This window comes from Anabrus simplex, chromosome 2, assembly GCF_040414725.1.
Source record: "Anabrus simplex isolate iqAnaSimp1 chromosome 2, ASM4041472v1, whole genome shotgun sequence".
Lineage (NCBI taxonomy): Eukaryota > Metazoa > Arthropoda > Insecta > Orthoptera > Tettigoniidae > Anabrus > Anabrus simplex.
In genome coordinates this window covers 337,253,655-337,277,132 of record NC_090266.1, presented here as the reverse complement: position 1 = coordinate 337,277,132, position 23,478 = coordinate 337,253,655, and the positions used below count along the sequence as shown (strand labels likewise).

At 37.3% G+C, this 23,478-nt stretch overlaps 1 protein-coding gene across 1 annotated transcript in view; it reads right to left on the bottom strand.

Annotated features, from left to right (window-relative positions):
• The window catches only part of LOC136862808 (ERI1 exoribonuclease 3), a 208,644-nt gene that overhangs the window by 129,483 nt on the left and 55,683 nt on the right, over nt 1-23,478 (bottom strand). Inside the window, exon 2 of the mRNA XM_067139068.2 lies at nt 18,342-18,470. Within this exon, the coding sequence (XP_066995169.1) occupies nt 18,342-18,470 (129 nt within the window). The remainder of the gene's footprint in view (nt 1-18,341; nt 18,471-23,478) is intronic.

Below are 23,478 nucleotides of genomic sequence, written 5' to 3'. Positions count from 1 at the left end.
ATAATAACTCTCAATTTCAATATCAGAGATCAACTAACTCAAGGACAATATAGATGTTAATTCCCATAGGGAACCTGAAATATTTGTCCCGAATGAGTAAATCTGATGGCTAGGCAGGCATCAATTTTTGAAAATGAGAAAGTCTCTCATAGTGTACTGGCACTGCTGGTGGCTCCAAGTAGCCTACGCAGTGGTTTCCAAGGTATGCACTAGCCATGCGTTTTGGTAAGTGTGCTATTTACCAACTGATGAGCACAAATTAGCACACTTGGACAAAACGCTGGCAACCAGGAATGAGTTAGCTGGAAAATTTATAATGTCCAATAATGGACCAACTATACTGGTACTATAAACTCAAGGATGTTCCCTCAGGTTAACTACTAAACAACAGTGCAATGAACTACAACAGCAAAATCGAAGTTCATAGCACCGCACCAAATATTACGCTTTTTAAAAATATAGGCTGAACATACAGTTCCAGTGTAACATTTTAATGACATTTTCATATTAATCTACTGTAATACCAAGACTAAATTTAATTCACATATCATTAGAACACTTTATGGACAATGACAGAAATGCGATATGTTTTCTATATTATTTTTCTATAGACTATTTTAATTAGTGCTATTTTATAGTTTATGAGTTTCATACATGTGTCTAGCCGAGGATGACCCAAATGAGAGCCGAAACTAGTACTAGTTATTTTAATGTATAAAATTGAGCCACAGGGCTAGTATTTTGTATTTTAATCTGAGACATGATTAAGACTGTTATTCAAATATATCTGAGTTTCTACTAAAATGAGGAACCAAGTGAACGACTTCATACAAGTGTATGCATCACAGACAGAGAAGAATGAGGTGGATATTGAGGAATTCCTGGAGAAAGTACAAAAGGAGATAACTGATGTGGACGTGATAATCATGGGAGACTTAAATGCACACGTGGGAAACAAAAGGCAAGGAAAAGAAGAAGTAAGCGGACTATATGGATACGGGAAAAGTAATGAAGAGAAACTAGTTGAGTCTTGTGAGAGGAATGGAATGACTGCGGGCAATATATAGTTTCGGAAGAAAAACAGCAGGAAAATTACAAGATATGACTGGGATAGAATAAAATCAGTAATTAATTACTTTCTCGTGGAAAGGACAAATCGCAGACAGTTGATGGATCTAACAGCTTTACCAGAAGAAGCATTCAATGCAGATCATACAGTTGTGATAACAAAACAGAGTGGGGAAAATGGGAAAATTAAAGGATAGGAATGTACAGGAAGAATTTCTGCAGAGACTTGAACAACATATTTCAGTTCCAGAAGTAGGAAATAGAGGATGAATGGTCCAACTTCAAAAGAGCATTTGTAAATGGGGCAGAGAAGGCCCATGGTAGAACATTGATGAGGGTGAAAGAAAACCGTTTTGGAATGAGGTGAGAGAAGCAGTGAAAGAAAAGTAGAAAGCATGGCAAGAATGGAATACATTAAAAAGAAGGAAGTAAAAGGAAGTATCTTGATAATAAAACGAAATGTATGAAATCGGTAAGAGAAGAAAAGTTGGGAAGAATTTACAGAAAAAAAATGGAAATATGGAGCTAGCAATAAAAGAATGTTGTATGGAATTCTACAAAGTAATAGGAAAGAAAGAGTTTATACAAAGCTGATGAAAGAGGAGGATGGAGAGATACTACATCCAGAAGGAATAAAGAGAAGATGGAAGGTTTATTTTGATAAACTGCTGAATGTGAGAAATTGTGCAGAGACAGTAGTAATATGGTATGACAACTCAACAGTAGAAGATAATATAACATCAGAGGTGGAATTAGCATTCCATAAAATGAAAATTGGGAAGGCATCAGGAATGGATGAAATTAGTGTGAAAGGGATGCTGGACCTGTTGGACTACAATGGGTGTACAGATTGTTAAAGTGCATATATGGAGACAGAAATGTATGCCAGCAGATTGGGAAAATGGAATAATACCAAATACCAGTCTTTAAAAGGGGACAAAAAAAGTGTGTGACAACTACAGAGGATCTCACTTAGTTTACAAAAGGAGAATGTATATTATTCCACCTATTCAATACAATCAGTACCACGTTATGTGGTTAATTAGACATAGAAAATCTAAATATTATGGGGACATGTTTTGCCCTTCTTTTATTGGGTATCATCAGCCATATTAATTTAATTTTAAAACAACATTGTTTAGAGAACAATGACATTTATAATTTGTAAAAATTGAACTATGATTTCTTATGATATTAACATTACAGAATAGTGGTTATAAAATATGATGTTGCTGTGAGCTTGCATCCGGGAGATAGTAGGTTCGAATCCCACTATCGGCAGCCCTGAAAATGGTTTTCCGTGGTTTCCCATTTTCACACCAGGCAAATGCTGGGGCTGTACCTTAATTAAGGCCACGGCCGCTTCCTTCCAACTCCTAGGCCTTTCCCATCCCATCGTCGCCATAAGACCTATCTGTGTCGGTGCGACGTAAAGCCCCTAGCAAAAAAAATAAATAAATAAATAAAAAATATGATGTTGGGACATGACATACACAACACATGCTAAAATCATTGTAAACAAATTTAAAATCTTGTCCAAAAGAAAATTTGTGTCAATATAAAGTTCTAAAAACGGCACATGTCTGGTACTGAAGTGGATCCTCTTTGTAAGAAAAGTCAGCATATACTTGTTGGGGCAGTTGTCAACATAAGTTTTCAATAGACTAAAATGGTTGAAAACTTGAGGGTGAATTTTGTATATATTTTGCGTTCCAGTGCTAAATAACTGGCTAAGAGAAAAGGCGAATGTTATAACGTTATCTTCATTAAGTTGATTGATTCAAAATATTATCTTGATATAACCATTGCAAACAGACGTTAATGTGCTGGTTGAGGCTGCTTTGAGACGAGTTCTTTCGAGTGTTTGACAGGTTAAATTTGATTATCACGTGAAAATGTAGTCCTTCTAGAAGATATGGAACATCGAGGAAAAGAATATGGTTATACTGCAAAAGAACAAAGAGACTAGTTTGACGTGTGTGTTTAAATCGTATGTTAATGTCCAAGAATTGTGTATTATGTAAAGTGGGTACATACTCATTTGCCGTATATATGTCTATCTTACTGTATTAGCAGCGTTGGTCTGTCTGGAGTTCCTACTTTGCGTGTTGTAACAATGCGATAGAGGAAGAGGGGCATGCTGAGGGGAAGCGGAGGTGGGTGGAACATTACATGTCGATGTTAATGTAGGAGGGGGATTGTTTGGAGGGGCAAGTGCAGGGTTAGTATTAGGTGAGATAAGAGGAGTTTTTGATTCAAAGAATTTAAATATTTGTGGGACTTGGTTTTGCTTTGAATTGACTGTTTTTAATAGCTTGGGCGTTAACGTATATAAGGGTCTTTTCACTTCAGTATCATCATTAAGGTTTCGATCTTTATTAAGTGTTTTGTCCAGAAAAATATATATTTTCTCTAATTCATTTAGAAGTTTACCTTTATGTATTCCTGATTATTATGAGATCCTTTTCTATTGAAGTAAAATGGTGACCTGTTTCCTTCATGTGCATGCTCATTGCTGAATATTTATTGTGCTTTTCCGCATTGAAGTGTTCCATGTATCTTATAAAGAAGATTCGTCCAGTCTGTCCAACATATGAAATTCCACACTGGGAACATGTTAACCTGTAGACTCCTGAGCCTGAATATTTATTGTTATTATTATTGATTTTATTATAATTGAAAAATATATTTTGTGTTGTGTTGGTTGTTCTAAAGGCTATGTTCATATTATATTTGTTGAAAGTGTTAGCAATTTGGTGGACAACTGGGTTACTATATGTAAAAGTGGCGTATTTAGTTCTTTTAGGTTTGTCTGGTATAAGGTTTGTGGATAACTTGTTTTTAATCTTATAAAGTAAGCGGTTTACTATTTTGATCTTATAACCATTAATTTTGGCACGATTCCTTATGTAATTTAATTCTGTTTTTAAGCTTGTAGGGGATAATGGGATTCTTAAAGCTCTATATATCAAACTATAAAAATATGCCTGTTTCTGAGAACCAGGGTTTAGTGAAGAATTATTTATGGTTACAGATGAGTGTGTAGGCTTTCTATGAATCTGAAACTCAAAGGTGTTATTAGTTCGGGTGACCTTTATGTCTAGGAAATTTAAGGAGCCTTTATCTTCATCTTCCTTAGTGAAATTTACGTTAGGGTTGATATTATTTAAGCTTTCTAATACTTCACTGCTATTGGTGACGTTCTTATCAGTTATTACGAACGTGTCATCCACGTACCTCAACCATAAACGAATCCCTTTAATATTTGTTCTGATTTTTGTGTGTTCAATAGTGTCCATGTAAATATCAGCTATGATGCCCGAAATTGGGTCACCCTACAAGTAACTAATCTCATTTTGGTCCGTATTGAAGATACAATAAGTAAAACATTTTCAAGATTAAAATTATTGTGTCCACCTTTACAATACAAAAGGTGGACACAATAATTTTAATCTTGAAAGTGTTTTACTTATTGGGTCACCCATCGCTAGGCCATTCTGTTTATAGATTTTCTTATTAAAAGTGAAATAGTTGTTGTCTAAAACAAAATTTAATAGTGTCATGAATTCATCGATCTCCATTTTACTGAGGCCACTATGTTTACAGATGTTATTATAGATGATGTTGATAGTGTCTCTGGTCAGGATGTTTGAGTACATGTTAATCACGTCAAAGGAGCACACTGTATGATAAGGTTGTAGGTTGAACTTATTTAGGATCTCACAAAAATCAATGGAATTCTTTAAAGGTTGCTTGTTATTAAATGTGTAATGTTTCTAAAGGAAGCCATGAATATACTCAGAAGCTTTATAGGTTGGACTGTTTCGGCAGTTGATGATTGGACGTATTGGGATGTCATTCTTATGTATTTTGAGAAGGGCTCTTGCTGTAGGGATATTGGGATTCATGTTTATGAGTTTTTGTTGATCTTGTTCGTTAAAAAGAAATGTAGATTTCTTTAGTAATGTCTTTAAATTACGTTGTATTTTTGCTATCGGGTCCTTATTAATGACCGTGTAACTATTACTATTTAAAAAATTTTCTGTTTTTTGAATATATGTTTATCTAGTAGAACTATTTAGTTACAATGATGTTTTCTATCTTGGTTTTCAAGTTTTGTATTAATGTGTGTTGATCAGGATCAAATTTAGTATTCAGACCTTCTGCTAATCTTGGAAGTTTTTTCTTTAATTCTGTTTTTATGTCGTTTTGTATTTCATAAGGCAGTTTGGAAACGTTGGTTTCTATTTCGGCTACTGTGTTTATGACGTCTACCTCTTTATTCTTGTCAGGCCAATTATACTTGGGACCCTTGTTCAAAAGCTCTCTCTCTTTATCTGAAAACTGTGAGTCTGTCAAATTTACTACTGTAGGAGTGTTGGTACGTAATGGATTTATCTTCTATTTGTCTGTATTTTGCTTAGAATGTTGTGTTTGAGATACTCTTAATTGCATTAGTTTTATTATCTAGTGTCGCCTGTTTCATATCCATCAAATGCGTCAAGTTGTTGTCTACATGTTGTTGGAACGATTTCCATTCTAATGGGACTAATTCTTGGGCTACTATTAAATGTGTTCTATATAACTAAGTTCAATTGGGCTTTCTTTTGGTACATTATTTTGATTTCATTCTTTAACCAGATGTCATTTACTCTATTTTGAACTCTGTGCATATTAATATTATTTCTTTGTGTTGATTTCAAGAATTTCGGGATCGATTTCAGTCTCAGACAGTTCTTTAAGAAATTTAATTTACATATTTTTGTTTTAAGATTCAGGAATCTAGTCAACTGATATCTTGCCTGGTTGGCTACTATATTACAAACCATCACTCATTTTTGTTCCATATTGAAAACAGCGATCTCAGTTTACAAAAGGAGTATACCTATTATTCCACCCATTCAATACAATCAGTACCACGTTATGTGGTTAATTAGACATAGAAAATCTGAATATTATGGGGACATGTTTTGCCCTTCTTTTATTAGGCATCATCAGCCATATTAATTTAATCTTAAAACAAACACTGTTTAGAGAACAATGACATTTATAATTCGTAAAAATTGAACTATGATTTCTCATGATATTAACATTATGGAATAGTGGTTATAAAATATGATGTTGGGACATGACATATACAGCACATGTTAAGATCATTGTAAACAAATTTAAAATCTTGTCCAAAAGAAAATTTATGTCAATATAAAGTTCTAAAAACAGCACATGTCTGGTACTGAAGTGGATCCTCTTCATAAGAAAAGTCAGCATATACTTGTTTTAGCTGGCAGTAGCTTTAAAATGCCCTTTGGGAGTGGCGAACCCATTGTAATAAAAGCCTGCATGATGGTTCTTGTGCTTGCTTGTTATTTTAAGGGGCCTAACATCGAAGAGTTCAGACAAGCTTAAGACAGGGAAGTGTGTTGTCTCCCTCACTCTTCATTTTCATCATGGATAGAATTCTACATAATGTCAAGGAGAAGATAATGGGCGAGCAAGTAAAGTCTATGTTCTTTGCTGATGACTTCGTAGTTTGGGGAGATAATGAAGTAGTACAGACACAAGTTGATTCATGGAATGAGGGGATAAGAAATTCTGGAATGAAGATTAGTAGGCCTACTGCGAAAAGCAAGAATTTGTCCAGGGGACAAATAACAATAGGAAATGAACCTTTTGAAGTAGTGAAAAAAATTTAATATGTGGGTAGCATGATGTCACAAGATGGAAATTTGGATGGAGAAACTGATTTAAAAATACAGCAGTCTGAATGTTTCTATGAGTGTGAGAGACACTGTATGGAATTAAGGTGTGCCAATGAAGTGGAAAAGGGTTTTATACTCATCCTATTATAAACCTATACTGACCTATGCTTCAGCAGTCTGGACGTTGACTAAGCGGAACCAATGTAAGATACAAGCAGCTGAAATGAGGTTCTTGAGGAGCATACAGGGAACGACAATACAAGACAGAATAAGAAATGAGGACAAGCGTGGGAGTGTATAAACTTCAAGAAAAGATTGATATAGCAAAGCTAAAATGGTTTGGACACATGATGAGAATGCCAGGAGAGAGAGTACCAAAGAGAACATTCATAGATACAGAAACTAACAAAGAGGACTAGGGGATGGCCTAGAATGAGATGGAGTTCTGTTGTGGACTGTATTGCAAATAGAGGTGTCGATAACAATAAAGTACTAGAAGAGTAATAGTGGAAAGATAGAGTAAGGTAGACGGCTTTTGTACACTACCCTACCCAGAGAGAATCTGGAAAGGGGAATGGATGAAGGAGAACAACGACATTTACAATAAGACACAAAAGTTGAAAACTAGAAAAGCGGCTGGAATAGATAAGACTTCTAGGGATATACTAAAGACAATGGGTTGAGATATAGTACCATATCTGAAGTACTTATTTGATTAATGTATACATGAAGGAGCGATACCAACTGAATGGAGAGTTGCTATAGTAGCCCCTGTGTATAAAGGGAAGGGTAAAAGACATAAAGCTGAAAATTACACGCCAGTCAGTTTGACATGCACTGCATTAAGCTTTGGAAAAGCATTATTTCTGATTATATTAGACATGTTTGCAAAATTAATAACTGGTTTGATAGAAGGCAGTTCAGGTTTACGAAAGGTTATTCCAATGAAGCTCAAGATGTAGCAGGTATTTTGGATTAAGGGGGTCAAATGGATTGTATCACGACTGACCTGTCTAAGGCATTTGATAGGGTGGATCATGGGAGACTACTGGAGGAAATGAGTGCAATAGGACTAGACAAAAGCGTGACTGAATGGGTGGCTGTATTTCTAAAAAATAGATCTCAGAGAATTAGAGTAGGCAAAGCTTTATCTGACCCTGTAAACTTAAGAGGGGAATTCCTCAAGGCACTATTATTGGACATTTAAGTTTTCTTATATATCACATGACTAAAATGATGGAATCAGAGATAAGGCTTTTGCGGATCATGTTATTCTGTACAGAGTAATAAATAAGTTACAAGATTGTGAGCAAATGCAAAATGACCTTGATAATGTTGGGAGATGGACAGTAGGCAATGGTATGATGATAAAGACAGAGTTAGATGTCAGGTTGTGAATTTCACAAATATGAAAAGTCCTCTCAGTTTTAATTACTGCGTTGATGGGGTGAAAGTTCCTTATGGGAATCATTGTAAGTACCTAGGTGTTAATACAAGGAAAGACTTTCATTGGGGTAATAACATAAATGGGATTGTAAATAAAGGGTGCAGGTCTTGGCATGTGGTTATGAGGGTGTTTAGGATGTAAAGGAATGTGCAATGTAAGTCTCTGGCAAGACCCCAAATAGAGTATGGTTCCAATGTATGGGACCTTCACTAGGATTACTTGATTAGAGAACTGGAAAAAATCCAAAGAAAAGCACTTTGATTTGTTCTGAGTGATTTCTGACAAAAGAGTAGCATTACCAAAATGTTGCAAAGTTTAGGCTGGGTAGACTTGGGAGAAAGGAGACAAGCTGCTCGATTAAGCGGTATGTTCCGAACTGTCAGTGGAGAGATGGCATGGAACGACATTAGTAGACGAATAAGTTTAAGTGGTGCCTTTAAAAGTAGGTAAGATCACAATATGAAGATAAAGTTGGAATTCAAATTCAATTGGGGCCAATATTCATTCATAGGAAGGGGTGTTATGGATTGGAATAACTTACCAAGGGAGATGTTCAATAAATTTCCAATTTCGTTGAAATAATTTCAGAAAAGGCTAGGAAAACAACAGATTGGGAATCTGCAACCTGGACGACTGCCCTAAATGCAGATCGGTAGTGACCAATTGACTGATACAAAAGAACTTAATGGCCAGTCATTTGTCTCTGTCAGTTGAGCAGTAGGCCTACCATACAGTGAACGTGAGTAAACCTAATCAGTTTTCATTTGAATTATGGTCTTGTGCCAACAACTTCCCTGCTACCGGCATGTTGTCATTCCAAATGACGTCATCTTCACTGCCATCTCGTCAGCCATGAATCGAGAGCTTTCGAGATCTCATCTTTTTTGAAATTTTACAAGTTTCGCTCCGAACTACAGAGTCCACACAGTGAAAATCCATTCCCAAATGGATTCTGGAGATGGTTTCTGATATTCCCAGTTGGTGTATGTGTAGCAGAAGCCACTCCTTCCGAATAAACCTGTGCTGTAGAAAACGTACCAAACAACCTGCTGATAACTAATGTATGTTGTACTTACGAATGTAATTGTAACCGAAACGTCCGTACTTTAATTCAGCGGAGAGCATGGGTTGACGCCAGGGCGTGTACGGTCCATGCTAGGAAAATCAGAGAGAGAAGGGTAGTAGAAAAAGTTCCTATTAAGTTGCACCTTGTGTTTATTCATGTTAGACAAATTATGTCACCTTTCACATACAAGCAGTAGGGGTTTAGAAAGTCCAGGCAGAGGTAGGGAGAGACGCCATTTCTCGGCGTCAGCGCCGGTGATGTCCCACATTGTCGTACTCCTTCCCCCCCTCACCCTGGAACTCATCTCAGCACCATAGTACCACATTATCCAACGGCGGTTGACGGCCCTTGAAGTTCTTTTGAGACTTGAACCCGGGAGTCTGACATCTGGTGATGTCAGCGTACAGCGTGGAATTATTAATTTAGACTTAATTCCACCGAGATCCCATAAAGGGAGTAAAGAAGTGTGTAGACTTCGCACAGAATGTCAGTAGGATCTGATATGACGCTTCTCTACCACACTCCACTGAACATTATTACACGACACTGTTCGTATAATCTACAAGTTCCACAGTTAATAAGGTTTAACGCAAATAATGTTAGTCATTCGATGCACTTATCGAAGAAATTCAAATTAATTCAGTATCACAGTTTATGACGAAAAGAAAGATTAGCACTGTTCAAAATATGAAATATTTGTCGTCCAATATCCTCGACGACGAAATTTAAGTTAATGGGATAATTTACGAAGTCTGGAACCTTCTGACCCTAAGGCTCAGTCTTACGAAATGAAATGAACACTGTTACTTTGGCATAGTCTAATGAAAGAAGCAAATTATATCACTGAGACACAGTCTTACATAACACTCGAAAACACGGTAAATGCTGTAACGAAGACACATTCTTACGAAAAGGAATTAAGTTCTTTCACTGAGGCACAGTCTTGTGAAATATTCTGAAGTACAGTTTTATGAGAACAATTACGCACAGTTTTGCAAATAAATTGTTACGAAGGCATAGTCATGTGAAAATAAGTTAAAGTGCTGTTCATGTGAAACAGTCCTGTGAAATAATTTAATACACAGTCTTTATGAACTGAAATGAATTACACAAGTCACTTCGCGATTGTTTGCTTGTAGAGAGAATGTCAATTATTTAAGCCCTTTCAGTTCGACACTTTACGAAACGAATTCTATTACTCATGTGTCACAGTTTATAAAAGTCAATCACTATCAACAACTTGGGGTCATTTATCACCTCATAGACCCCTTTAAACAACAAGCATCATTTATCACCTCCTATCTCACATGAAGTTAGAGTCCTAGGTTCCCACCTCTGACACTTAGAAATTTAAACTGCAACACTCGTACTTTGTAATACGTCTGTCATCACCACTCAGCCAGACAGGTTAACGATCTCGAATATAACTTTCCACAGCTGGCCTGCACGACATGGCAGCTGGGAATACATGAAAACACTGATTACTACTAGCCCAGCGGGCTCCGTTATATCTCTGTAGGCCGGACCATGTGGTTTCAAATTCATGAATTTTCCACCTTTAATTACTTGGCTATCCTGCCACCTATTTTTCCGAAACTTGGTACATTATCATTTGTAATAAGGGGCTACACAATGACGTGATTAAAATTTTTAAAGCACATTCCATTCTTGAGATATTGAAATAGAAATGGAAAGTTCTATAGTGACGTCACCTGGCCTTGGCTGGCTCTCTGCAGCGAGCGGTTGCATACCTTGCTCACACTTCCGCTGCCTGCGTGCACAGCGGTTTTTTCAAACTCTTTCAGACAGGTGTTAGAACAAGTTACGTTAGAAATACTTTGATGGAGAATGTCGTAATGGCATTCCAGTTTCATAATTCATAGTGACTGGAAGCATTCTTTGTATAACCGCTGCTGTTGAAAGTCAAACCTTTTTTTTTTTTTTTTTTTTTTTTTTTTTAATATATATATTTCATGCTTGTTCTCATTTATCACATCAGGATTCACCTAAACAGCTGTAAATGAGATAAGAGAGGCCGCAGTGTTTATGTTAGGTATGCTATCAAGTGCCCGCATAGTGCCAAAAGTTCCACGATGAGAACATTAAAAATAAATAACAGGATAGTTTGCTGCATTTATGGAGTCGGAGTAATGCATCTTTTTATCATAATGTTTAATTTAGTACGATCATTGTCTCCATTCTTTTTATTACAGCACAGTATGTTTTATTTGGTGTGAAAATCGTTAAATACGTTGGCGAGTAAAAAAGTCATTATGACAATTGTTTTTATCACGTTTTAAACCTAATTCTCTCCAAAAAAAATTATACTGGCCCGAGTTACGAGATATTAAGCGATCACTCTGTTAATGATCTCGCCAACTATATAAATAACTAAAGTAAACTCTTTTCCTTATCCCAAGGTGGTGCAGCTCTTTTTAGATAGGCGGCAGTAGAAGGGAGTTGCATGTACCATTTTTATCACATAACCTTCCTGCCATTCGTAAATCTCTGGCAATGCAGTACCGGGAATTGAACTCAGGCTCCTGAGAATGACAATTAATTGTGCTACTATTATGCTGGTGGACATTCTTAACTACAAAACACAGATGTATCGCATGACTTCGACGTATTTTCATTGCGTGGGTTGCAAGGACGAAACTATTCACAAATTTGTGTGATGTCATCAGAGCTGCAGTAATGCTTGTACCCACTTCGAAGCGGAGTTGTTGTTCTGACGAATTACGTGGGGGGGTCTTGCATGCAAGATTTTTTTTTTCATTTTCTTTATCTCAAAAAGCCAAGGGGGTCTCATACACGAGTAAATACAGTATACAATCAATGAATCACCACCAGACTAGGGGCGGGACAGGCTCAGTAGGAAGGAAATCCTTCTCGATATTCCCCATGGTGAGATCAACATATGAGGCAGCCATTGCAAGAAGTAGGCATGGAAGAAGTATAGGGCAAGGTATTGGGTTATCATGTGTTCAAGAAGTATTCCTTGGCTTAAACTAAAACATAAAAGTGATGAAACCAGTGTGTTCTAAACAGTTCATGAAATACTTAGCACAGTGTTCACTGAAAATCAAATAAATATACTTCTGTGTAAGAAGAAAAAAGTTAAATGGACAAGGGATTATCTAGCATTTTCTGAGAAATACAGTCACTCTTTGTCAGGGCTGTCTACACCGAAAAGGGACATCCTCCGAGGACATGAACTATGGAATCATTCAAGATGATTTTACATTTTGACCACTGCTGATTCATCCCTGAGCAGGAGAAAAATCTGTTCATTTTAGACAAGGCGAAAGTAAAATATGTAATGGAATATGATTATGAAGAAGATTAAGTTATCAGCCCACATTTGTATGTGCAAATAATGGTGGTTCGGGGACTTTTTGCACAGAGGAGTTTGCTTGTTTATGTTGGTTTTAATATTAAAATGTGATGTGACCTTTGAAATATTGTATTCACAGTTATAAAAAAGGAGAAGATAGGTTACAGAAAATTCACTACAGAGAAATGAGGGTAGCCATAACAGAGATCATGAATATTCAATAGCTCATAGTAAAATGCCCAAAAGCCGGCCTGAGTGGCTCAGATGGCTGAGGCGCTGGCCTTCTGACCCCAACTGGGCAGGTTTGATCCTGGCTCAGTCTGGTTGTATTTGAAGGTGCTCAAATACATCAGCCTTGTGTCAGTAGATTTTCTGGCACGTAAAAGAACTCATGTGGGGCTAAATTCCGGCACCTTGGCGTCGCCGAAAACCGTAAAAGTAGTTAGTGGGATGTAAAGCAAATACCATTATTATTAAAATGTCCAAAAAATGAAAAACTGAATGTTAAATTCTGAGCAGTTTGTAGTGAGGTACAGTATACACAGACAAACGATGATCATATTAAAAACATCTAAGTGAGCCCACTGCTATACTGGGGTGAACCGCTGGTAATTTCACGACTGAAAAGCCTAAGAGCTTAAATGTTTTTAATATTTGCAATCAATGAAATTGAATTATGGTTTCCTTCTGGGAACTTAATTTTAATGGTCGTATTATTTAGGAACTCATCATTTTAAATTTAACTATATGGAACATAAACTGTGCTATATCTTGTATTATATGTTACTTATCTCCTGTTCCTTTTTTACGTTTCACATTAAATTTTATATTTTGTTTACAGTTTCTTCTCTGTTCTAGCAAGTTAGCTATTGAAGAACTCCCAAACATGGTGTCTGTCGATCAACAGAACACTGTTATTAAAGCTGGTCCACATGCAACGACTTGTCTGCGCAAGTTCTATCGTTGCAGACAAGTTGTCATGTGTGGATCGGAAAACTGAGAACTGCGCCGAGATTGGAGTAGGAGTTTGAGGTTTGAGACCAAGTGCACAAATGTCTGTACCAGCCACAGACAAATCGTCTCATGTGGATGCCCCAGTTCGAACGTGGCCACAAATCTTGTTCATTTTGCCTAGTTTTTATGTATGAATATTATCAGACTAACGTATAACAATGGCAGGTCTTCGTCAATGTAGATGTGAATTTATTTCAGAGTTCACTGATTTATGCAAGAGCATTCTGTGCTTGTGGCATGTTAAATCAAAAGAATATAGCGTCCGGGACAAAAAAAAATCACGCCTATGACTTTTGGTGCTGGAGCACAAAGAGAGTGATCAAGCAGCAAACAGAGAAATGGTCACAAAAAAATTAATTCTCTCAGGACTGTCTACCAAAAACCACATGGAAAATTTTAAAAAATCAATTTGTTCAGGCGCTTGAGATGAAGTTTGTAAGTCAACCTTATGGTATTTCGATTTGTTCCAATTTTTAACTGATCATTAAACTCAGAATCTACAATTACCATGGATGAAGTTTAATTCACTGTTTCCCTGCAAGACAAACTGTGAAAAGTGTCCAGAGCAAAACTTTGTCCGCGATTATTTCCACAAAACTGAGTGGTAAAATTGTTGTTGAAAACTGTGCCATGTGGACACATTAAGTTTGCACATTAAGTTAAGATTTACACAGACATTTGCAAAGACAAGTGTTGCGTGTGGACTGGCCTTTGGGTACAATTTGTCAGTTTTATTCTTTTCCTTTCTTTTTTCCTCCCTCTTTGCTAGTTGCTATACGTCGCACCGACACAGATAGGTCTTATGGCGACGATGGCATAGGAAAGGCCTACGAGTTGGAAGGAAGCGACCGTGGCCTTAATTAAGGCCTGGTGTGAAAATGGGAAGTATAGATAAGAAAAGTGTTTTTCCACCAATCAATACACAATTTATTTTAAATAGATTAGACAATTCATTAGACAATTCACAAGTTGTTACTGTATTAGACATCCGGATGTCTAATGGGGGATGGAAATGTATACAATAGCATGTAATTAAATTATCAGTAGTCAAGGTAAAAAGTTACAATAAGTTAGAACATGAGTATGTAGGACATATTAAAACATATGGGTCATAATATAAAACACTTAAAAAGTTTTAACACATTAAAATTTGGTAAGTATAGGTAGACACTTGTTAAAAATTTTTAGTTCATGTTACATAGGTTCCATTCTTCTATCTTCTGTGGAGTTCCATTGCTTTTATGTTATGTTAGTTTTAGCTGTGTATGGTAATCTTCGAGAAATTTCTGAAGCTGGTATGCGTCATATTGATAAGGACCTTATTCCAATTTGTGATGTACTCTGGTAAGTTTTAATATAGTAAACAGCAGGTCTTGAGTTTGAATTAGAAGTAGTTGGTGGCAACACCTCTCTTGTCTATGTTTGTGGTTGTAGTCTGTAAAGATAAGGTAATATAAGTATACCGGTGGTGTGTGTATGAAGGAATGCCTGGTGTGTGTATGGAAAGAGTACTTACTTTAGTTGTTGTGGAAGTCTTGTGCCGATGTGTTTGAAGGCTTGTTGTGTTCTACTGTGAGTGCGTCTGGGGCTCATATTAGCTGTGGAGGGGGATGTAGGTGGAGGGGAAGAAGGAGTGGCCGTTGGGGAAGTAGGGGCGGGGTCGGGCTTGTGATTCGTTGGTTTGTTGGAGCGTGTGTTTACTATTTTGAGGTAATCATTCTTTAATGCCGGAATGGCTGTCAAAAATGATGCTGGTTTTATCAGTAATATCATTAATGTTATGATTGGAGTTAGCGTATTGGTCTAAAGAAATGTAGAAATCTTCGGTTATGTTGAGCAATGGGCCCTTGGAGTTTATGTTTAGTATCGTCATGTCGTTATTGATGTTTGTGAAACTGTGCTTGGATTCTTCTAAATGTTGGCCTATTGATGAGAAATGGTTATGTTTTACTGCATTTATATGTTCATTGTAGCGGATGGTGAAGTTTCTGCCTGTACGTCCTATGTAACTTGTGTCACAGTTGTTACATTTGATACGGTAGACACCTGATTGGTTGTATTTATTGTTATTATTGACTGTTTTAGTGTTATGTATAATGTTGGTACTATTGTGTGTGGTTTTAAATGCTATTTTCATGTTGTGCTTCTTGAAAATATTAGTTATAGTATATATATGGGTGTTGTTAAAGGTAAATAGCGCATAGTCTTTTTTGGGTTTGGTTGTTTTTGCTAATTTAGTTTTAGGTTGTGATTTTATTTTGTGAATGATTTTGTTGACCATTTCTTTGCTGTATCCGTTATGTTTATCTATGTCGTGGATTAACTTCAATTCATTGTTTTGGTCTTCTGACGTCATTGGGATGTTAAAAGCTCTATAAATCATACTATAATAGGCTGCTCTTTTTTGTGTATTGGGATGAATGGAGTCATTTTTTATGGTATTTGAGGTGTGTGTGGGTTTCCTGTAGATCTTGTAAGATAAGTGGTTGTCGTGTCTGGTTATTGTTAAGTCTAGGTAATTTAGTGTACGGTTATTTTCGGTTTCTTTGGTGAATTTAATTTGGGGATCTAGAGTGTTAAGTTTGTCTAGTATAGCTTGTGCGTCAGTGGATCTATTATCTAAAATTACGAAGATATCGTCAACAACCATAGACAAGAGAGGTGTTGCCACCAACTACTTCTAATTCAAACTCAAGACCTGCTGTTTACTATATTAAAACTTACCAGAGTACATCACAAATTGGAATAAGGTCCTTATCAATATGACGCATACCAGCTTCAGAAATTTCTCGAAGATCACCATACACAGCTAAAACTAACATAACATAAAAGCAATGGAACTCCACAGAAGATAGAAGAATGGAACCTATGTAAAATGAACTAAAAACTTTTAACAAGTGTCTACCTATACTTACCAAATTTTAATGTGTTAAAACTTTTTGAGTGTTTTATATTATGACCCATATGTTTTAATATGTCCTACATACTCATGTTCTAACTTATTGTAACTTTTTACCTTGACTACTGATATTTTAATTACATGCTATTGTATACATTTCCATCCCCCATTAGACATCCAGATGTCTAATACAGTAACAACTTGTGAATTGTCTAATGGTTGAAACAAATCATGTACTAGCTGATGATGGCCGTTAAAGAGCCGAAACCGGTACTAGTTTAATCTATTTAAAATAAATTGTGTATTGATTGGTGGAAAAACACTTTTCTTATCTATACTTTGAATCTGTCAATACGGAAAATGAAATTTATATATAATAAGTGAAAATAGGAAACCATGGAAAACCGGAAAACCATCTTCCAGGTTGCCGACAGTGGGATTCAAACCCACTATTCCCGGATGCAAGCTCACAGCCGCGTGCCCCTGACCGCACGGCCAACTCGCCCGGTTGTCAGATTTCTATTGCTGCCATAATATTAATTAATTGGGTATAATTCTTAGATAAAATGTTATAACTGGTTGAATGTTACGATTGTATATTGTTAGTATATACCTGTCACTTTCAATTCATAATTAGTACAGTGGCTTAAATAAATAATTGGCCATTGTTACTTGTGATTTCCTGTACTGTCACAGCAAGTTCCCACTCTGCTACACTCTCACTGTCTGTTAATGACATCACGCAACACTGCAGCGCTGATTCTGCAGGCCTTATGGGAACAAGGCAACCTGTCCTCTACTAGCCATGTTTCTGCACCGCCTCAACTCTAATGCCGTGTCCAACTACCCTCGCCTTCCTTGACAATGACCTGTATCTCCATGAAGGCAGAATCAATTCCTCTGTACACATCGAGCCCCTCAATCATCATCACTTCTTTCAAATATCATTGTACTGAATTGTTCTTTTGTACTGTGTTTTATATTAATACAAGAATACTCAAATATTCAATGTTTGAATTTAATTTTGTATTCCATGTTCTTTAAATCCCACAGTTGGTAGAATGACAATTTTTTTTTTTTTTTTTTAACCTTACTGACGTTCAATAATAATCTGACAAAATCGCTAATCCGGCATGGCTTTAGTCCAGAATGTGCCACATTAGAACACGCCTACTGTATCTGCAAAACACACAGCATGTATCTCAATGTTTCTATTCTCACCTGGCTCCATCAAACCACATTTGATGATTATTTCCCAGTTAGTGTCCTTAAATATTGGAGATTCAAAGCTGAATAACAACTGATGCTCAGGTCTAGGAAAGCACCCTTAACATCAGGTAATCACTCCTGTACTCCATTCTCTTCCCTCACCTATCTCTTCCCTGCCTCTGTTTTCCTCAAAACAGCTTTTAATTGTCAACAATGTTCACCACCATTCTTATTCTATCCTCCACCAATGAAGGCTGCAGCCAGAAAGTTTCGACCCATGTTACTCATTTATGTGTACTCTTATCCAATTGTGCTTACATAGTAAGTTGCTGCTCTCCATATCTTTCCTATAAATCTATATTTTGCTCCAGTTAGCTTTCTTACCTGAGTAATGGTACGACATTTAAAGTAACCTTACAATATTCATGTCATTCCAGTCTAAAATTCAATAGCAATGCAAGTTAAACTCCAATCCCTAACAGCATAATGTAAGGAACTGTGTGACTATACTTGACTACATGAATTACTGTTCAATATACCACTGGCAGTAGTGCACTTTCACAAAACATTAACTCAATATTTAACTACAAATGATTACGTACCTCCATTATTCCAGTTAACCGGGTGCAGAATGCCGAAGGCGGCCTGGTGGGCTGCACATATCTATGAAATAGACCTTCTCTTTTCATTGTCCTGGCATTAACCTTAATTACAGGGAACTCAATTATCTCCTATAAGAAAGATTGTATATTACAATTAATACAAACTGTAAAAAATCAAGAAAATCACACAGAAGTAAAGTACAGTAAAGAGCAAGAAACCTTTCATTAAGAATGGTCATCTTGAACCATCAGAGAATTGTTAAAATAGAGGCTATTGCATGAGGCAATAAATAGCAGTCATTGGTACACTGACATAATGCCATTTTCTCTCTCCCACTCACTCTACTATTCTCTACTTGGCACACTGATGGACGTAGTTTAATATGGTAGCAAATCAAATTAATGTGCATTGTATTTATTAATGGTTCATGTTCGTGGGTTACTGTAGTCACGTCCTAATTTGTGAACCATGGGCAACGGCTAAGTGGCCTAGAAAGTGGTCCTGAGAGTCGGGATACCAGTTGCTATGGAATGGGAGTGGGCATCTCGGACATATTCTGAGTCATGGCCCTCCTTGTGCTCAAGTGGCTAGGACTATACAAGTCACCAGTGGTACATAACCCGTTAGAGGAGAGATCCTCACTTGGACTATGTGCAAGTAGGGTAGCAACCTGCTTCATGAATTTACCGAGCTCAGAACATTTTAAGCAAGCCTCGGACCTATGGGAGTAACGGAGTCCCACTCCCATTTGAAAGGCGAGGGACTCCTTGGAAACAACTTGGCGAACGAAATGGAATTCGATCGGGAGATATCAATATTAACGGGGCTTATGGAAGAAAGAACGTAGAACTGGCTGAGTCAGCAAAGAGGATCCATCTGGATGTGCTAGGAGTAAGTGATATTCGAGTAAGGGGAGATAATGAGGAAGAGATGGATTATAAAGTGTACTTGACGGGTGTTAGATAGGTAAGGGCAGAGTATGGGGTAGGGCTCTTTATCAGGAATACCATTGCATGCAATATAGTTTCTGTTAGGCATGTAAATGAGCGAATGATGTGGGTAGATTTGTCAGTTGGAGGAATTAGGACAAGAATTGTGTCCGTGTATTCACCATGTGAGGGTGCAGATGAGGATGAAGTTGACAAGTTTTATGAAGCATTGAGTGACATCGTGGTCAGGGTCAACAGCAAGGATAGAAGAGTGCTAATGGGCGATTTCAATGCGAGAGTTGGCAATAGAACTCAAGGATACGAAAGGGTGATTGGTAAATGTGGGGAAGATATGGAAGCTAACGGGAATGGGAAGCGTTTACTGGACTTCGGTGCTAGTATGGGTTTAGCAGTTACGAATACATACATAGCCTTAGCTATTCACCGCTACACATGGGAGGCGAGCGGTACCAGATCCATAATAGACTATATCTTAACAGACTTTGAATTCAGGAAATCTGCTAGGAATGTACAAGCTTGTCGCGGATTTTTTTATGATACAGACCACTATCTGATCTGTAGTGAACTAAGTATCTCTAGGCCTAGGGTAGAGAAAGTGAAATCTGTCTGCAAACGAATAAGGGTAGAAAATCTCCAGGATGAGGAAATTAGGCAGAAGTACATGGATATGATTAGTGAGAAGTTTCAAACAGTATACAGTAAGCAGGTTCAGGATATGGAAAGTGAATGGGTGGCATACAGGGATGCTGTAGTAGAAACAGCAAGGGAATGCCTAGGAACAACTGCATGTAAAGATGGGAAAAGGCGAACATCTTGGTGGAATGATGAAGTGAGAGCAGCCTGTAAACGTAAAAAGAAGGCTTATCAGAAATGGCTCCAAACAAAGGCCGAGACAGACAGGGATTTGTTCGTAGTTGAAAGAAACAGAGCGAAACAAATAGTTGTTGAATCCCAAAGGAAGTCGTGGGAAGATTTTGGTAATAACCTGGAAAGGCTAGGCCAAGCAGCAGGGAAACCTTTCTGGACAGTAATAAAGAATCTTAGGAAGGGAGGGGAAAAGGAAATGAACAGTGTTTTGAGTAATTCAGATGAACTCATAATAGATCCCAGGGAATCACTGGAGAGGTGGAGGGAATTTTCGAACATCTTCTCAATGTAAAAGGAAATCATCCTGGTGGTGTTGCAAACAGCCAAGCTCATGGGGAGGAGGAAAATGATGTTTGTGAAATTATGCTTGAGGAAGTGGAAAGGATGGTAAATAAACTCCATTGTCAGGAATAGATGAAATTAGACCTGAAATGGTAAAGTATAGTGGGAAGGCAGGGATGAAATGGCTTCACAGAGTAGTAAAATTAGCGTGGAGTGTTGGTAAGGTACCTTCAGATTGGACAAAAGCAGTAATTGCACCTATCTATAAGCAAGGGAACAGGAAGGATTGCAACAACTATCGAGGTATCTCATTGATTAGTAAACCAGGCAAAGTATTCACTGGCATCTTGGAAGGGAGGGTGCGATCAGTCGTTGAGAGGAAGTTGGATGAAAACCAGAGTGGTTTCAGACCACAGAGAGGCTGTCAGGATCAGATTTTCGGTATGTGCCAGGTAATTGAAAAATGCTATGAGAGGAATAGGCAGTTGTGTTTTATGTTTCGTAGATCTAGAGAAAGGATATGACAGGGTACCGAGGGAAAAGATGTTCACTATACTGGGGGACTACGGAATTAAAGGTAGATTATTAAAATCAATCAAAGGCATTTATGTTGACAATTGGGCTTCAGTGAGAATTGAAGGTAGAATGAGTTCTTGGTTCAGGGTACTTACAGGGGTTAGACAAGGCTGTAATGTTTCACCTTTGCTGTTCGTAGTTTACATGCATCGTCTGCTGAAAGGTATAAAATGGCAGGGAGGGATTCAGTTAGGTGGAAATGTAGTAAGCAGTTTAGCCTATGCTGACGACTTGGTCTTAATGGCAGACTGTGCCGAAAGCCTGCAATGTAATATCTTGGAACTTGAAAATAGGTGCAATGAGTATGGTATGAAAATTAGCCTCTCGAAGACTAAATTGATGTCAGTAGGTTAGAAATTCAACAGAATTGAATGTCAAATTGGTGATACAAAGCTAGAATAGGTCGATAATTTCAAGTATTTAGGTTGTGTGTTCTCCCAGGATGGTAATATAGTAAGTAAGATTGAATCAAGGTGTAGTAAAGCTAATGCAGTGAGCTCGCAGTTGCGATCAGCAGTATTCTGTAAGAAGGAAGTCAGCTCCCAGACGAAACTATCTTTACATTGATCTGTTTTCAGACCAACTTTGCTTTACGGGAGCGAAAGCAGGGTGGACTCAGGATATCTTATTCATAAGTTAGAAGTAACAGACATGAAAGTAGCAAGAATGATTGCTCTTACAAACAGGTGGGAACAATGGCAGGAGGGTATTCAGAATGAAGAGATAAAGGCTAATTTAGGAATAAACTCTATGATGAAGCTATACGCATAAACCGGCTTCGGTGGTGGGGTCATGTTAGGCGAATGGAGGAGGATAGGTTACCTAGGAGAATAATGGACCTGCTATGGAGGGTAAGAGAAGTAGAGGGAGACCAAGACGACGATGGTTAGACTCGGTTTCTAACGATTTAAAGATAAGAGGTATAGAACTAAACGAGGCCACAACACTAGTTGCAAATCGAGGATTGTGGCGACGTTTAGTAAATTCTCAGAGGCTTGCAGACTGAACGCTGAAAGGCATAACAGTTTATAATGATAATGTATGTATTTATTTATTATGGTGTGAACCGTTAGTCACAAAATCTCCATGAGACTGTAGATTCTGGTTAGGTTCTGGTTCACTAGTAAGTACTGTTAGTCATTAGGTTAGGTTTGCACAACTGTAAATAATAAGATTAAGTGAGAGTTTGGTGAGGCTGCTATTAAGTATGAATGATTTTTTTCTTTTTTTTCCCCCCATACTGTGTTAACATCACATTGACTTGGTAATGGCTTTTGGTAACAATCGATTAGGAGTGGAAATGAAGCAGCTATGGCCTTAATTAAAGTTTAGCCCCAGCATTTGTCCGGTGTGAAAATGGGAACCAAGGAAAACCATCTAAGGGCTGCCATGAGTGGAGTTTGTAACACCACTATCTACCAAATGCAAGCTCAGAGTGATGTGACGCAACTCGCTTGGAGTAAGTATTAATGTCAGTAATAAAATCACTGGTTTGGTTCTGGTGCACCAGGAAGCACTGCATGCAACAAAAATCACGATCACTATCGCACTAATTCATTTACCAACCTCCATGCAGACAGGAGTGGGAGGTTATGCGCATTATTGTGTGTGTCAGTATACATGTGTGGGTGAAGGTGTTAACTGGCTTAAGATTTTTCACTTGACACTCATTGGCAAGATTTCATTGGTTTATTATGATGGTTGATTTTCATCAACAGTAAGTAGATTATAGCCCTTTCAGACCCTACCCACACATTTGTGTGGGTATGTTTCAACAGTTGGTACAATTCATTGCAGTGACCGAGAGCATTCTGAACAGTTTAGTTTTAAAGCATAGGTTTGTGCAAACTTTTGATATGCATTAATTGGTGCTGTGCTCCTGTGGAAGACCTATGAAGTACGTTGATTCTACTGGTTTTAGCGGTCATCATGGCAACCGGTGCATTATCAGGTAAGTCTGTTCATAACTACCTTATCTGGTTAGATATTGATATCAAACTGCATAATATGAAAACGAATACCATATTAGTATTTTTGATGCATAGATACAGCAATTATTTGTTTATTTTCCTGTAGAGCTTCACAAAATGTTACCCACACGTTTGTGTGGGCTGGGACTGAAGTGTGCTAACCTTATTCTTATAACTCAACTAACAAATGGCCCACAAAAAGGAATATATGGTATTATTTCCTTAATGTATGAATACAGATTACAGTGTAATTAAATAACTGCTATGTTTACAGCAATTATTTAACATACAGCATAGTGTTGTTTTAACATAACCTTTAAATTTCAGAAATATATTGTTCTTCATCTATCAAGAACCCAATGTACAGGTCAAAAATTTATTTTGACAGACATTTCACAACTATTCACCTTCTTGATGCCCTATGTGAGAAAGAAATCTATGGAAGTGGCACTATTATGATGAAAAGAGTGAAAAATAAAATATTTAAACCC